This window comes from Gracilinanus agilis, chromosome 4 (genome assembly GCF_016433145.1).
Source record: "Gracilinanus agilis isolate LMUSP501 chromosome 4, AgileGrace, whole genome shotgun sequence".
Taxonomy (NCBI): domain Eukaryota; kingdom Metazoa; phylum Chordata; class Mammalia; order Didelphimorphia; family Didelphidae; genus Gracilinanus; species Gracilinanus agilis.
This window is the reverse complement of record NC_058133.1, coordinates 265,075,849-265,092,586: the sequence shown is the minus strand read 5'-3', so window position 1 is coordinate 265,092,586 and position 16,738 is coordinate 265,075,849. Positions and strand designations below refer to the sequence as shown.

Here is a 16,738-nt window from a genome sequence, read left to right as displayed (position 1 = left end):
TCAAATGCCCAATGAAAACAAAACAGCTTTACAAAACTGAAAAAAAAAACCAACCCACCTTATTTCTCAGTAAAACAGCAGCCTCACACCCCACCGTTAGTCAGCCAACAATGCATGTCCCGAGTTCCTCCCCTAACCACACTCTGACATCAGCTTGACACATCTGTAAAACATCTTTCACAGAAGAAATTCAAATCCTAAAGATCAAGGCCAGGGAGGAAACTGCTTCCCAAGCTGGCCTACTTCAGCACTACTCCCCTCTAAAAGACATTCTGGTAAGGCAAAACACAATCCCTTGACATGGGTGGGATCATGAGATGTGTTACTGGGAAAACAAATCAGATATGGAAGGGAGAGAAAGAGTTGAAAAAAAAATGGCGAATCAGAACAATTTGGGAGAGGAACTGCCTAATCAAATTACTATCAGTCTCTAGTCAAAGTCTGACATCCCTAAGGTCCTTAGGAAGGATACTGGCAAAGAAGTACACTTGCTAAGAGTTCTATCTGAGGACATACTAGTTGCTCAGGGACCAGTTTTACCTTGCTAATAATAATATGGGCCATTCTATAGTCAATACTATTGAGAGAAACAATGAAACCAATCTTGAAGAAGCCTCCGCTATAGATCTGTAAACTATGAATGTCTACACAGAATTAGGTCAGGACAGAAAGGGGCTGGTCACTCAAGAGGATGGTTTTACAGCCCCAAGGCTGGAAAGCTGGGAGTTAGCAGGAAGGGCAGAATTTAATGTCCTCTGTGCAGAGCCCCTTCAATGGGCCAGTGGTGAATCTTAGCTGCAAAATGTCAGCTCAGGCAGGTGCCATCTTTTTGAGTTTTCCCCCTTCTTGAGAATTCTTCAAGCAGTTAGATAGTATTTGAAATCACCAGGAACCCAGGCTTTAGCATAACCAGCCTATGGGGAGTGAATTCTTCACAGTCTATCTGGAGAATATGTGAGCATGACTATATCATAACACAGGGAAGGTTACACTGAGCACATATACTACCTGAATCACAGAATCACACATGCAAAGGGGAAACAACTAAGTAACCAACCCCTGAAAAGAAATTTTGTTGTTTCGGTCTTTTTTTATTTCCCGCCCCACCCACCCAATCAACCTGATCTTCTCTTTTGCTCTACCAGGTTCTCTTGGGACAGAATCCTGGTCCTCTACATTTCTGAGTTGGTAGTTCCGTCGCAAATCACCAAGGGCTCTGTTCCTCTTGGGCCAACGCTTATCTTCCAATGATCCACACTGGCATAGCCTTTGAGAACAAACAACAACAAGGGATCATATATAAATATATTTCTAATTGTTAGTGCAGAGACAGATACATCAACAACAAAATGAAAAGTCCATTAGTCAACTCTGAATGATACTTAGGTACATTACAAGATCTTGTTTTCTAAGGTCTGAGTCTATTTTGACTTAAATAAGCAGAGAATGTGAAGAAATTATTTGCTATCCCTACTTATTACCTCCTACAGTTGCTGTGCAGTGGTATCATGCAGTGTCCTGGAATTCCTGTCTGTTAGAAGACCTCAAGCAGCTAAGTGGCTTAGTGGATAAAATGCCAGGCCTGGAGTCCAGAGGACCTGAGTTCAAATCTGCCCTTGGACACTTTTCAAGCTATGTGACTTTGGACAAGCCAGTTAAACTCCAATGCCTAGCTTTTGCCACTGTTTTGTCTTAGAACTGATACTAAGGCAGAAGGTAAGGGGAAAAAAAAAAAGAGAGAAGAGAACTGTGCAAAGTAGATTGGGGTGGTACAGGAAGTATAAGTAGCTTTTTCATCAAAGGAGGTCTTCAAGTCAAATTTGGGTAAGCTCCTATGAAATACAATTCTATGGAAAGGAAGCCTATTCAGCTAAGTTAGACTGGGTCACCTCTAAATCCCTCCCAGCTCTGAGATTCTGTATAATTCTAATTCTGGATCAGAAGACTTGCATCCAAATTTCATCTATGACAATGATGAGTTTTATGACTCTAGAGATGGTGATTTAACTTCTCTGGGCCTCTATGAATGGGTGTTAAAATCTCTGCCCTCCCTACCTCTGAAGGTTGTGATCAAATGAATTAAGAAATAAGTACAGTTTAAAATGGTAAATCACTAATGTATAGTTGGAAAATCTTGAACCCCTGGAACTGCATTGCCCAAAATTCCTTTCTGTATTACCCACAATTCCTTTTCCTTTCTGTTTACCTGCGTCTTTTGCATGATTGCATTTAAGTTTTGGGTAATGCCCCTCTAGCGCTCTCTTCCACGTGAATTGAGTGGTGACCGAGTCTTTGTTTCCCTAGCTCTTTCTTCCACACGAGGTGAGTGGGGAACGTTTCCTGTGTTCTCTAGCTCTCTAGTTAAATATTAATAAATCTCTATAAATATATTTTGGAGATACTGAATATTAATTTTAAAATCCACACTATGTAAATTTTAGTATTATTAAATGTTTTCAAGTTCAACAAAAGAGCCTTTTTAAACTAAAACATTTAATCACAATGAATACTGTTAGGTTGTCAAGTACAAATACAACAATTTGAGAAAGAGGACTGGCTTAGAGCAATCATGGATTTATAATTTATAATCTTTGGACTTAGAAGAATGTTTGAGATTATCTGCTTCAACCCCCTCATTTTATGGGTGAGAAAACTGAGATCTGGAGAGTTTAAAGTCCATTCCTTTCTCTTTGGGGGGGGGGTACTTTTGTGGATGCTTCTGGGTTTGGGAAACATTCTCTATATGAGGTATTAAAAATATCTTTTGTCTGAAGTGGCATGAATTCATATTCTAAGACAAGATTCTATCCAAATGTATTTATGTAAAAAATTAATCTTCTAAATCCAAATATACCATTGCTATCATCACCCAAAGACCATTTTCACTGTAGAGAAACCAAGTCTAAAACTTGAAATCAGAATCCTATATTTCAGTCCTTATTACAGTAATCCCTGCTGTTTTTATCATAGCAATGCCATTTTTCCCCAGTTAAAGTTTCCTATCCCAGTGTCACTGGCAAACATCAGTTCAATCAATGTTTATACTGTGTGTAGTCATTGTTATGGTTTAATTTTAAAATCTGAAATAAAATTTAGAATTTGATTAAAGATTATATACATTTTAAATTTTCCCTGAATTGGTGTAGCCTACATATATGAAGGATAAATTTCTCCTCAATTCCATCCTTCCAAGGGAATCACAGTATCTCAGTTAAAAGTTAAAATAAAACTCAAGAGGGATACCTAAACAGATACAATCCATGTTGCCAAGTGATCACCCAGTTTCCTACTAAAGACTTCAAGTGAAGAGGAGTAAAACAAAAAGAGAATAATGGGATAAGTCAGCAGGGTGACTCAGAATCCTTTTATGTAACCAGGCAACTGGGTTGCATTTATTTCTTTTATTTAAAAATTTTTTTTTAAATTCTTACTTTTCATCTTAGAATACTATGTAGTGAGCTAGGAAATGGGGGTTTAAGTAATTTACCCAGGGTCACACAGGTAGTTAGTGCCTTAGGTCCGATTTGAACCCAGGACCCTCCTCTCCCTGGTCCCTAGGCCTGGTTCTTGACCCACTGAGCCTACCTAGCCGCCCCAGTTGCATTCCTTTTTATTTTATTTATTTATTTATTTTTAGGGTGGCTGCCCTGATAAAAAAAGTTGCACCTCCTTCCTCTTACTTTTCCCCAACCAAGTTGGTAAATGTGGCATTAAAAGGATCTTCATCTCTTCCCGGTTATACATGTGCCCTAACTTAATTCCATTACTGTGTCACTAATCCAGGTATGACTGAGCACAAGACCAATTTCTAAGCATGCTGATCTTTTAAAAAAATTGATTTGGGAGCCTCACAACCTGCAAATTAGCAAAAAAGACAATTGATGAGAACAGTCAATGTTGAGAGGCATTGTGTTTGGAAATTATGCAGATGCTGCTGGTGTATCATGTTAGTGGAGATGTGAATGGGTACAGCCATTCTGGAAAGCAATTTGAAATTATGCAAATAAAGTGACTAAAATGTTCATACTAGTTGACCCAAAGATTCTATTACCATTCTTATATCCCAAGAAGGCCAGTGATAAGATGAATATGCACTAAAATATTACAGTGACACTTTTTGTGATAGCAAAGAATTAGAAGCAAAGTGGAGGTCTATCAAATGTGAGGGATGGCTAAACTGTGGTACATGGGTGTAATGGAATCCTGTGCCAGAAGAAATAACAAATGTGATATGATGAATACAGAGAAAACTAGAAAGAAATGCATAAACTAATACAGACTGAAGTAAGCAGAAATCAAGAAACCAATATACACAGTGAGTGAATGACTACAACGATGTAAAGAGAAAATTGATAGCCCCCTTCATCCCCCCATGTTAATATTACACAATTATGAGGAACAAGCCTGGCTCAAAAAAAAAAAAAAGAAATAAGAGATCTACAAGGGTTTTACATTATACATATTTTATCAACATATTGATTAGTTATGTTGATTTTTTCCTTTTGTCTTAAAAAAATTATTTGTTACACATAAGGGTTTTCTGAAAGGGGAAAGCCATGGGATTACTGCAGAAAATTATGATGATGTAAAAAATGGAAGACATCAATAAAAACTGATTTGGGGGCAGGAAAAACAATGGATTTTTCCCAAATATACACATATCTCCACTCCTCCAGCACAAAGTGTGTTCCCTTTCCAAAGGAGTTCAAGCAGAACTGCCTCCAGGAATAAGACTCAACAACCTTACCACCCAGCTCCATACGTACCAACGTCCCCTGGCTCCAGCTGCATCACCACAGTATTGCAATGTTTTCGGCACTCAGTAGGAGGCGTGAGGTACATGATGCCCTCGCCACTGCCGATGACAAATAGGTCGTGCACTGCACGCATCTGCAGGAGGAGAGTACAGAACAAGGGAAGCAGAGACGGATCAGGCCCAGTGCCAATGTGAATGCCTATAGGAACTGTTACCCACTTAGGAGCCTGGCCCTGAACACCAAAGATGTCATTTTTCTGCCCATGAGGACTTTATAATCTGGGTGAAGAGACAGAGGCAGCTCTGTATAGTGGGAAAAACACTGCACTTGGGAGCTGGGAGAGACTGAAGTTTGAATTCTGGCCTCCACTTCATAGCTTTGTAATCATGGGCAAGTCTTCTCACCTCTCTGGGCTTTGGCCTCCTCATGGGAACTGAGAATAAAAATCTTTGCTCTCCTTAGTTCACTGGGTTATTATATTGCAGAAATGTGAGTGACATAATCAAGACTAACTGAATAACATGGGCCTCAGCCTCTTAATCTGTCAAACAAAGGATAGAAATAGATACTACCGTGGAAAGAGCACTGATTTTGGTGTCACGAGATCTGGATTCAAATCTTACTTCTGCTATTCACTGCTCTGTGTGACCTTGGGTAAGCCACTGAACCACTATGGACCTCAGTTTCCCTACCTATACAATAAGGGGAGGGTGGGGGGACTGGACAAAATGACCCGAGTTCCCATACAACTCTAGATCTATAAGCCATTAATGTACAAGTGCTGTAGAAATATGACATTACGGGATAAAACTTAAGAACAAATATACTAGAACCTCACCTATTTGGCTTCTACTCCTCTGGATATCTGGAACAACAGGACAAGAGCCCTTGCCTTGTAGCTCCTACCCATCACACCCCTACAGCCACTGGCCTCAGCTTCTGCCCTGTTTACTACCACCATTGATACTGAGACCACTGCTACAAGTCAGACCAGAAAAATCCCATTCTTACTGCTGTTGCCAGGGCAACATTAGGAACAATGGGCGAAGCCATAGCAGCAGAACTGAGGCGGACAATGATCAAGGACAGGGAGTAGTCTGGGAGCAAGGTTGGCTGGCACCAGGGGCCCAGGGGAGTAGGGAACAAGGAAAAGGAGAAGTGGACTGGGACAAGCACTGGAAAAAGGGGCTTAAGGTAGGATCAGGGACAGAAGAATTATCTGCCTTGTAGGGAGCCAGACTATATTTAGAATTTCTGCCTGTTGGGTCACTCCTCTTAGACTACTTTATTTAGTAATTTAATAGCAAGGTTTTGTGATAACTAAATGGAATGTGATGAAGGTACTCTGTTATCTACAAAGATCCTTTAGTCAGTTCCCTCCATAACCTTATGAGGCAGATTGATGTGATTAGCCCCAATTATCAACTCAGAAAAATGAGGTAAAAAGAAGTCACATAGAAAATGCACAGTAATTACAGAGATGAATTTATGCTTAGAGCCCTAAATTCTAGCCTGTGATAACATGGTGAAATCTTTTTAAAGCCCAGGCAAGAGCTCAGTATCACCATCTACTCTACTACCAGAAAAAAAGAGGTATCCTACTCCTAGGCAATAAACTTTTCATGAGTTTTAAAATTCCTCCCGTGCTGAGGAAGGTAGGCACCTTATCCATAATGATTTCTCTCAATAATGGCTAGAGGAGATGAGCTGGAAGGAGGGCTTGCTGGTTTAGGGGCACTGCTATTTCTAAGACCCTTGTGCTCAAGATCCTAGGCTAACTCCTTTCGGGGTGAGGATTAAGGGAAAATGGTGTTCAAGATAGAGGTGGTGGTGGTGGTACATTTGTTTGGTACATGCTGGCAAAAATATAATCCCCAGAAAAAAATGCTATTAGAATCTACATCAATAACACTCAATTAATGGCAAAAAACCATCCCCACTGGTTCAATATCTAAAAGAGCCTTTCGTACCTCTCAAACTCCTTACTTCTGCTTAGAATTGCTAGTTTCTTTCAAGACTCAGCTCAAGTATAGCCTTCTGTATACATGAGGCTTCTCCCATTTCCCAGCCGATGGTATCTTTCTTTGCCAAAAAATATGATTTTAAGTTTGCTTTCTCTAATAGAAGATAGGCTTGTTAGGGGAAAGGATCATTTTGTATTTTTTTTTTCTTTTAGGTTCTCTGGCACATAGTGGGCCCTTTATAAATGCTTGTTGATAGACTGATTTCTCACCTTACTCCCCAGTACAGGTGGTTGATGGGCAACAAAGCAGCTTTTCAAGGAGACATCTTTAGGAAATGGCAAGGTATCGAACACAGGGAAAAGCTGATGTAGAATGTTTGATCTATTCAGAGGTCTGCTCCTATAAAACAGCAGACAGAAAAACACAGGTCACACTGGGCAAGAGGAACTGTTACCATGCTATAGAGAACAAAATAAGGACGGAATAATGTGGGGCGGGGTGTGTAGAAAAATAACAGGGCTTAGCATTGACATCCATTCCATTAAAAATAGCCATTATAAATTATTTAATAAACATAACACAAAGACACTCTAGAATCACAATTTGAATAAGTGGGTGGGATGTTGACAAAGTCCAACTAAAATAGCATGAAGAAAGTAGCAAAAAACAACTTATTCATCTTATCTTGGAAATTAGAAGTGGTCAGAAGGGGGATAAAGGAAGAAAGAATGGTTGTGGGGGTAGTAAAGGGTTAAGGAAGGGAAGAAGGAGGAAAGAGGTATCCTGCTGCTCAGATAATACAAGTTGTCCTCCTTGGGTAGAGTGCAGACAAGGGGGAAAATGGATTTAAATCAACTCGCACAACTGAGGATTAAAAGCCCCAGTTCTTTATTTTGGAGATACGTTTATGAGACAGGAAGAAGAGAAGCAAATCATTAGCAAATTTCACAGAAACAAATGGGGATAAAAAGCCATTTCAACTTAATTTCTTCTGAGGATTTTCATTCCAAGGGCAACGACCATCATCTTGATTTGCTTTTGTTAGGCAATTTCTAGCACTTAATCAGAGCTCCACGCAATGTGCAAACAGAAATTGGTAATGTGTAAAGACTGCATTCCTCCTTCCCCTTCCTGGCCTATTAATTCATATCACACATTTTTCTGTTCTTTGACTCTCATTTGTCATTATTTTTTAACTCTGCTACTGAATATCATGTCTTTGAATGTGTTACTTCTCAACACCTAGGCTGAAGGCTCAACCCATTCATTCTTGAAACTCACCATGGGAAACTAAAAGGGAACCGCTGATGAGGAAAACAATTCCACCACCGGGCTAATAATCCTTCAGAGATCCCTTCTGTCAACTCTGGGTACTGGCACTGAAAAAGCTGAAGGTCCTTGGAAGATAGAGACTGTCCAGTCTTAGGTGAAACAAAAGACAACACAAGCCATTACTGGTTGTTGCTAGAAAGCATTGGGTACCTTCCTTAGTTTAGGTTAATTATCAAAAGAGTCAGGCTTCTGTTACCTTGATCAGTAGAGGCTGGAGTTTCTCAAATTTGGGGGGTAACTGTGACATGGTTTGTACCACCTGGAGGCCTGTAATCAATGCACAGCCAGTACAGTTAGCAGGGATGGTAGAATTGTTCGGGTTGCAGTCTGTTTTCCACCAGTCATCGCAATCTAAGAAGGGAGAAAGGGGGTGGGGGGGAGAGAAAGAGAGAGAGAGAGAGAGAGAGAGAGAGAGAGAGAGAAAAGAAACAGGTACAAGAAGATCAACACCTTGTAAAGCCAAAAGTTTTGCAAGTAAAAGTTAAATGTAAAAATGCATATAATTTTTTTTTAAAACCCTTAAAACTTTGTCTTAGTAACAACTCTACAAGAGAAGGGCAAGGCTAGACAAATGGGGGTTAATTGACTTGCCCAGGCTCATACAACTAGGAAGTGTCTGGGGTCACATCTGAACCCAAGACCTCTCATTTCTAGGTCTGGCTCTCAATCCACTGAACCATATAGCTGCTCCCAAGTGGTTTTTAAAAAGCCAATGACAAAAAACTGGGGTCCAGGTGTGCTGCCCAGTGTGCCAACACTGGAACATAGTGGCACATTCCAAGCTTTTCCATTAAGTGATGAGCCAACAAATTTCCCACACCACAGTGTGGCAAATGAATCTGCATAGGAGAAAGACTGATAAGATGGGAAAGCATGAAGAATATGGAGAAAAAGAGGTCTGATTTACCTTTAGAGCAGGGGTCGGCAAAGTATGGCTCTTTCTGCAGGAGCCATAAAGTCTAATTTTTTTTCAGGCGCTGTTACAGGAGCGCGCACTGTGAGCACTGTACGGCTCTCACGGAATTACATTTTAAAAAATGTGGCGTTTATGGCTCTCACGGTCAAAAAGGTTGCTGACCCCTGTCTTAGAGCCTGCCTCTTTAATTTAGTTGATTAAGAAAATTTTTCCATGGTTACATGATTCATGTTCTTTCCCTCCCCTCCTCTCACCCCCACCTCTCGTAGTCAATGAGCAATTCTACTCCATCAGAGCAGTCTTGAAGGAGATGACTGTCAAAGCAAATGCCTTATTTCAGCAACTGTAATCTTCCTTGGCCTCTCCCTCCACCGTGCCTTTGTCTACAAAATGTTTACTACGCTTTGGCCCCATGAAATATTTTCTGTCCTTTAGGGTCCAGCTGAAGTATCACTTCCTCAAGGAAGTCCAGCTGTATCTGATACTTCTGGCTAGAAATTCTCTCTTCTGCTTCCATACTTATAGAACTTGGGCCTCTGCTTTGCACTTAACTCTCTTGTTTATATTAACTTATGTGCATATTTGTCTCTTCTACTATAAGGCAAACTGAGCAAGCGATTGGGTCATCTTTGTATTCCCTCTCTAAAGGCAGCAGGGTGTATTAGATAAGAGAGTTTTACCCTTGAAGCTAAGAAAGCCATCTCTTACTAATAACACAACAATCACCTTGATATTAGCAATGTGTCAGGCACTGTGCTAAATAAACACTACAAATTTTATCCTGACAACCACCTTGGGAGGTAGGTGTTATTATTATCCCCATTTTACAGGTGAGGAAACTGTGAAACAGGTTAGCAGTCACACAGCTAAAAGTGTCTGAAGTCACATTTGAACTTGAATCTTTCCAATTCCAGGTCTGGTGCTCTAATCCCTGCATAGCAGCTGCCATACTGGCTACATGACTGTAGGCAAGTCACTTAACTTCTCAGTGCCATAGGCAACTCTCTAAGACTTTTGTTTTAGAGAATATGCCTTGGCGAAAGGAATTCCTTTACCATAAAGTATCAATTAAATGACAGATCAAGTCCCCATTATGTCAGTGCTTGGCACACAGCAAGCAATGAGTGTGGACTTGAATTCCAAATGATGCTCTGCACTCCATGCCAGGGTATTTCTTTTCCTGATTCTTGCCACATGCCTCTATGTCCATTTCGCTGAATTCTTGCCTAAATAAAAGAATATAGTCTGAAAGACATAATAAAGTACATCTGGGAACACTCTAGAAAAAGGAATATTGCTGATGCCATATAGTAGCTGACGGTTTCCTTCCTGTTTTCAGTGCAAAGCAGGTTTGTGCGATGCATACATCCACCTACATGAACCAATGACTTGATTTTCATGCAAATGCATCTGTAAATTATCTTTGCAATATGTAATACATTCTGATGTAACCAGATTTAGTTATATTTTATCACCACACTTAAAAAAAAAAAAGAAAACCCAACCAACAAAATATTTCATCATCTCTTCTCTTTCTTGATCAAAGGTTTTATCCTGAACAGTATAGCTGTATTATATTCCAAGAGATGGATGGAAGTCAAATGGGCTTGAAATGCTACTGTCATAGAGGTCCAGTTGCCAACAGTTTCATGATAAGAGCAACCCTTCAGTAGAGATTTATTTCCCACATACAGTGCGAGCCATTTCAGAGATACTGAGATAATGAAAACATGGCTGCTGCCCTTAGGAGTAAGTAACAAACCTGAAGTTGATATGTTTGGTCATATAAGTTAGTTTCAAACAAGGTAGAGAAGTGGAAAGATTATTAGACTGTGAACTGGGAGCCTCATATTCTAGTTCTGGTTCTGAATCTGATCAGCTATATGATCCTGAGCAAATCATTTCCCTCCTTTAAGCTTCATGTTCCTCATCTGTAAAGTGAAATGAAAGGGTTGGACCTAGATGACTTTTTTTTATAAGTTCATCTTCATTCATGGAAGATGAATTGGAAAGGGAGAGAATTGGGACAGGGGACCAGCTGCAGGTCTTCTGGCCTAGTAGAACTGATGGTCATAATTTAGACATTAAGTTTACAGTACACTTTATTCTTTTATTTAATCTTTATTCTTTTGTTTGGCTTCCATAGTCCATGTTATTAACAGATACCAAATAAAAATAGCTTAGAAATTTAGAGTCTAAATTATGACCTTAAAGAAATAACCATCAATCTTATGAGAAGGAAAAGGGACTTTGAATTTTCTTTTATAAAAGCTCTCTGGCTATACTGGCCTCTGGGCATTAAGAAAATTGGATTTTTGTCCAGGCTCTGCCACTAGTCTCTGGACCCGAGTTTCATTATTTATAAGATAAAAGCATTGGCCAGAATGGTCTCTTAAGAGCTCTTCCACCTCTACTATTCTATGATTCTAATATCCATTCCAAGCCAAATGGTTAGCAAATATTAAATAGTTCTCTTCACTTGAGACCAACAATGCATGAATGTATCCCCTCACTTTCTCTTCTCTCTTTCCTTTCTTTTTCTAGATCCAGTTCTTTCCAACAGCCATTTCTCATCTTCTAAGAATTCTTCTCCTTCCTTACAGCCCTGCATGTTTCTTTTATTATCTTTGCTACTCTCTTTTATGCCCTCTTTCCTTTGCCTACTACATGCCTGTTTTCCTCAACTCATTTGGCAACCCTCTACCCTCCTCCTAGTTCTGGCCTTCATCAGTTCTGACAGGCCAAAAGACTTACAACTGGTCCCCCTGTCTCAATTCACTCCCTTTCCAATTCATCTTCCATAGAGATGCCAAAGTGATTTTCTTAAAAGCACAATCTGATCATGTCCTCTTCCTACTCCATAAAATCCCTCTAGGACTTCATTTAATTTAGTATTTAAAAATCTTTCATAATTTAAACAATCTATCTTTCCAGGCTTATGCATTACTCTTCCCTTCCTACACACTACTGACTAGCTAAACTGTGGCCTTGTTGTTTCTCACTTAGGACACTCCCATCTTGACTGGGTGCCTTTGCATGGTTTGTCACCCATTCCTAGAATGTACTCTTCTTTCCTCTCCAAAACTCCTTCCCTTCAAACTCTGAACATTTCATCTTCTACATTCTAAATCATCAACATATAGCCTTTCCCAATCCTCAAATTCTTAGCACCCATCCTCTCCAAGTTGCCTTGGATTTATTTTGTATATATTTCTGTATTTATGTATGGAGGGCCAGCTAGGTGGCCTAGTAGATAGACAGACTGTCAGGCTTGAAGTCAGGAAGATTTTATCTTCTGGAGTTCAAATCCTGTCTCACAGTGACCCTGGAAAAGTCACTTACTCTCTCTCAGCCTCAGTTTCTTCATCTGTAAAATGGGAATAATAAATATCTACCTCATAAAATTCTGAGGATCAAATGACACAATACATATAAAATGATCTACAGACTTTAATGCACTATAAGAATCTTAGTTATTATGTACATATTGTCACTCCTGATAGTAACTGAATTCATTTAGAGCAGGCATGATTTCATTTATTTGTATCCCTAGCTCTAATAGTTCCTAATATATAGTAGATACTATAACAAATGTTTGTTGCTTGATTGATTTCTCTCGTCTACCCTTGTTTTTCATTCTAGCTTATCCTAATTTTTCTACCACTTTTGGGGAAGCTGTAGAGGCAGTGTGGAATAAATGCTTAGAGTCTGGAAGACCGGTGTTCAAATCCCACTTCTTATACTTAATAGTTGTGTAATCCTGGTCAAATCACTTCATCTTTATTGCCTCATACAATAAATAATGTAGGACTAATGTACTAAATCAAAATAGGTTGTGATTCTCATTTGTGAAAGGATTCCCACATTGGAATTTCCCCCATCACACTTTTTTTTTTTGCCATTAATTTTTTCTTCTATTGCTACCACCTAGTGGTAAGGATTATAAAAGACAATTTAACAAGAAAGGAAGCCGGTTAAACCTTGCTGGGCTTATTTTCTAGGGCCTAGCACAATGTTCCAAACATAACTGTTATGCAACACGTTCATAATTTAAGATTTTTTTTTAAAAGCCACATAAGTAAGGTTTGATTATATGGTTTATGTGTTTTTAATTTTAAGTCAGGAAGGGGAAAAGGCATAAGAACTACCTTTTTTTTTAAAGACTCAGAAAAAGGTTAAACAGAATATTACTTTTAGAATCAACCCCCCTAAAAGATGCTACGCAGATAAGGCAGTGTTGGGGATTGTGTCAGAGGTATGCTTTCAGATCAAAGACTAGTTTGGAGCCAATCAACAACAGCAGCAACTTACCCTTCTAACCATCAAATAAAAAATCATTTGCCAGTTTCTTCCAACTACCCATCAGGAGAAACCACAAACAGGTTCCTATTAGAAAACACAGAGACCAGATCCAAATGGGCAGTTTCATCAGGAGCCATAAATAACCTCAACACTATGGTTTGCATTATTATGAAAGTGCTCCCCTGGAAAAGTCCTCCACATCTCCATAATAACTTGCTTTTTGTGGCTTGGAGACAAGTATTTAAATGAGAACACCAGTTTCAAGCCTTGGTGCTGATTTGCAGCCTTCTGGCTCAAGGCAGAGAGAATGGAATCACCCAACACCTGATGAAGTCTCTTTGTTGTTTTTCCTTTCCAGAATATGTATGCTCATTTGTTCTCTTTTCCGTCTCAGTGTTTGGCAGCCAACATCTTGTTTCAGAGGCATAGCTCTTCCCCAAATCACATGATCTTGTTTTGACAGTGGGTCCTATTGTGCATTATTGCATTAAAGGAATGACTCTCCCCAAGCAGCTGGGCCAAGGTCTCATTTTCCCCTAACAAACTCTCAACAGCTGCGTTAGGAAACAGCACAGTTCAATATGCCTGATAGATTAGGCCAGAGTAACAAAAAGATAAATTAATTATTCATCAATTAGTTTTGCTTTCATCAGCTCCAGGAAGAATAACAGAAAGGATAAAATGAATACTGCAAAAAAAAAAGGAACTTAAACTTTATGTGGGCAGTCATTTTAAGTAGCTCACATTCATATACTTCATAAGGGTATATAAAACAAGGCATTAACAACTCTAAGGCAGAAAGACCAATAGCTATTTTTCAAAAGATGTGAACATGATGCATTTATCATATATGAAAAAAAGAAAAGGAAGGGGCAGCTAGGTAGCACAGTGGATGGAAGGCCAGGCCCAAAGTCAGGAGAAGGGTTCAAATCTGGCCTCAGACACTTCCTAGTTGTGTAACCCCGAGCAAGTCACTTAACCCCAACTGCCTAGCCCTTACCACTCTTCTTCCTTAGAATCAATATTAAATGTCAATTTTCAGACAGAAGTTAAGGGTTAAAGAAAAGAGAAGAGAAGAAAACAAAAGAGGAAAAGAAGTACTGCAAACTTAGTCCACACATGAGAGACTGTTCCAAATGACTAATAAGAGAAATTTAGGCCTCATATAATAAATAGTCTAGGACTAATCTACTAAATAAAATAACTCTTGAGTTTTTACCTCACACTTAGCATATTGCAAAAATAAAGGGGAAAAAGGATGGAAATAGTTAACTTTTGGAGGAGTTACAGAAAGTATGTAGCAGAAAGCTACTGAAAGTACAGAAAGCACGGTAAAATATGGTTGGAGCTGTAAACTACTTTAACTATTCTGTAAAGCAATTTGGAATGATACTAAGAAAATGATGAAAATGTCTAGACCCTTTGACCCTGAAATCACACTGCTAGGCACATGCTTAAAGGAAGTGAAAGGCAGAAAGTCTCACCTACACCAAAATATTTATAGGAGCTTTTTTTTGTAACAGCAAAGAACTGAAACCAAAAGCGAAGTCCAGAGACTGGGGGCAAGTTGTGGTATGTGAATATAATAACAACATTACTGCGTCATAAGATACTCAAAGTATGAAGACTATAGAAGATATATAAGTTGACAATTATATAAATAAATTAAGCAAGCAGAACCAGGAAAAAATCTGCACAATGACAACAGTGTAAATCAGTGAGTCCAAAAGTGAGCGCTACTGCCCCTTAGTGGGTGCTGCAGTGATCCGGGAAGCAGTGATGGCCACAGGTGCATTTATCTTTCCTATTAATTGCTATTAAAATTTTTAAAACATTAATTTCCAGGGGGCTAAGTAATATTTTTTCTGGAAAGGGGGCAGTAGGCCAAAAAAGTTTGGGAACCACCGATATAAATGAAAGGTAAAAAAAATAAATCAAAAAGGAACATCATAAAACTATAGTCTGACTAAGAATAAGAGATATGAGGATGTGCCTCCTTCCTCTCTTTGCACAGCAGGTGGATTGGGGAGTGGGGGGCAGGCAGAGAGAACGAGGGTGTACAATTCATATATTGTTATAAAGGATGGCTCTGGGTGGGGGAGAGAAGTGGGATATATTAGAAAACGAAGGAGATGTAAAAACAAACATCAAGAATCTGTTTAAGACGGAAAAAAGTATCCTTTAAAGTAGCCTCCTTGCCATAACATATGATATCCCAAGATATCAAAATAAACATTTTTTCTTTGAGAAATCATGAAAAACAGTTGAGATGTGAGAGGACTAGGAATAAGTGAATATCCAGGATTTCTGAAAAGGTAAATTGGCCAAGCATGGTGGCTCACTCCTGAAATCCCTGTACTGAGGGAGGCTATAGGCTAAAACTAATCAAATAAAATGTAACAGAATATTTAAATAAATATAAAGTTGCTCATTTTGGCTTTTAAAAGCTCAATTATAACATATTAGAAACTTGGCTTAAAAAAGAAAAACAAAGCCTAAGGATTTTAGCTGACCACAAGATCAATATGGTCTGTGTGAAAAGTGCTATTAAAATGCTAATGCAATCTCAGCCTTCATTTGTAGAATCAAGAGTGTTAATAGCCACCCAGCAATCTGTGCTGGTCAGACCACATCTGAATATTGATTCAGTTCTGGTATTATCTAAAGTAAATATAATCTTAAGAGATACACTGACAAATGAGGGAACATCAAGAGGATGAGGAGTCGTCTGGAAATCGTGACATAAGGAATGGCTGAGAGAATTAGGAAAATTTAGACTAAAGAGAAGAGAAGACTAATGGGGGAAATAACAGCTGCCTTCAGAGGAAGACTAGACATCTGTCGCTCCAGAGGATAGAATAGGAAAGGTGGAAGGAAATTAGAACATTCTAGCAATAAAAAGGGCTATCTTTTGAAGAAATGAGCTGTCATTAGAAATATTTAAACATGAAATGTCTTCATTTGAGCTCATATCTTACACAGTCCTATAATGATGATAACTCATATATATATATATATATATATATATATATAAACAGCACTTTTAAGGTTTGCAAAGGACTTTACATACATCAACTCATTCGAACCATGTGTCCCTTTTCATAGTCTGGCATAAAGCTAGTCAAGGTTCCAGATTCAGGGGAGACAAATTGGTTTTTCTACAGACCTAGCAAAACCCATGGAAGTGCTATTTTGGAAGATTTATGAGAATAAACATTAATTCCACTTCCTATGTAAAGTTTGGGGCGTTTTGTGGTTTTGATCACACTACATTTCTTTTATACTACAAAACAAAATAAAAATGTTGGTGCAAAAATCAAATCTAGAATTGTGATGAAATCAAAAGTCACCAAGCAAGTATATAGGGTGCTGTTTGGTGATACAGTCTCCCTATTCTGCCTTTCCTTTTAGGCAATTCTGGAAGCACCAATAAGCATACTACCCATATTTACTTTTAATGTATTCTC

The 16,738-nt window shown here is 38.9% G+C and overlaps 1 protein-coding gene across 1 annotated transcript in view; it reads right to left on the bottom strand.

The window, feature by feature from the left end:
- Positions 1–932: 932 nt before the first annotated feature.
- Positions 933–16,738, bottom strand: part of C4H6orf89 (chromosome 4 C6orf89 homolog) — a 48,918-nt gene continuing 33,112 nt past the window's right edge. Inside the window, exons 4-8 of the mRNA XM_044674345.1 lie at positions 8,250–8,404; positions 8,003–8,142; positions 6,991–7,120; positions 4,767–4,890; positions 933–1,267 (exon numbers count right to left, since the gene is read on the bottom strand). Coding sequence (XP_044530280.1) covers positions 1,173–1,267; positions 4,767–4,890; positions 6,991–7,120; positions 8,003–8,142; positions 8,250–8,404 — 644 coding nt within the window. The 3' untranslated portion in view covers positions 933–1,172. The remainder of the gene's footprint in view (positions 1,268–4,766; positions 4,891–6,990; positions 7,121–8,002; positions 8,143–8,249; positions 8,405–16,738) is intronic.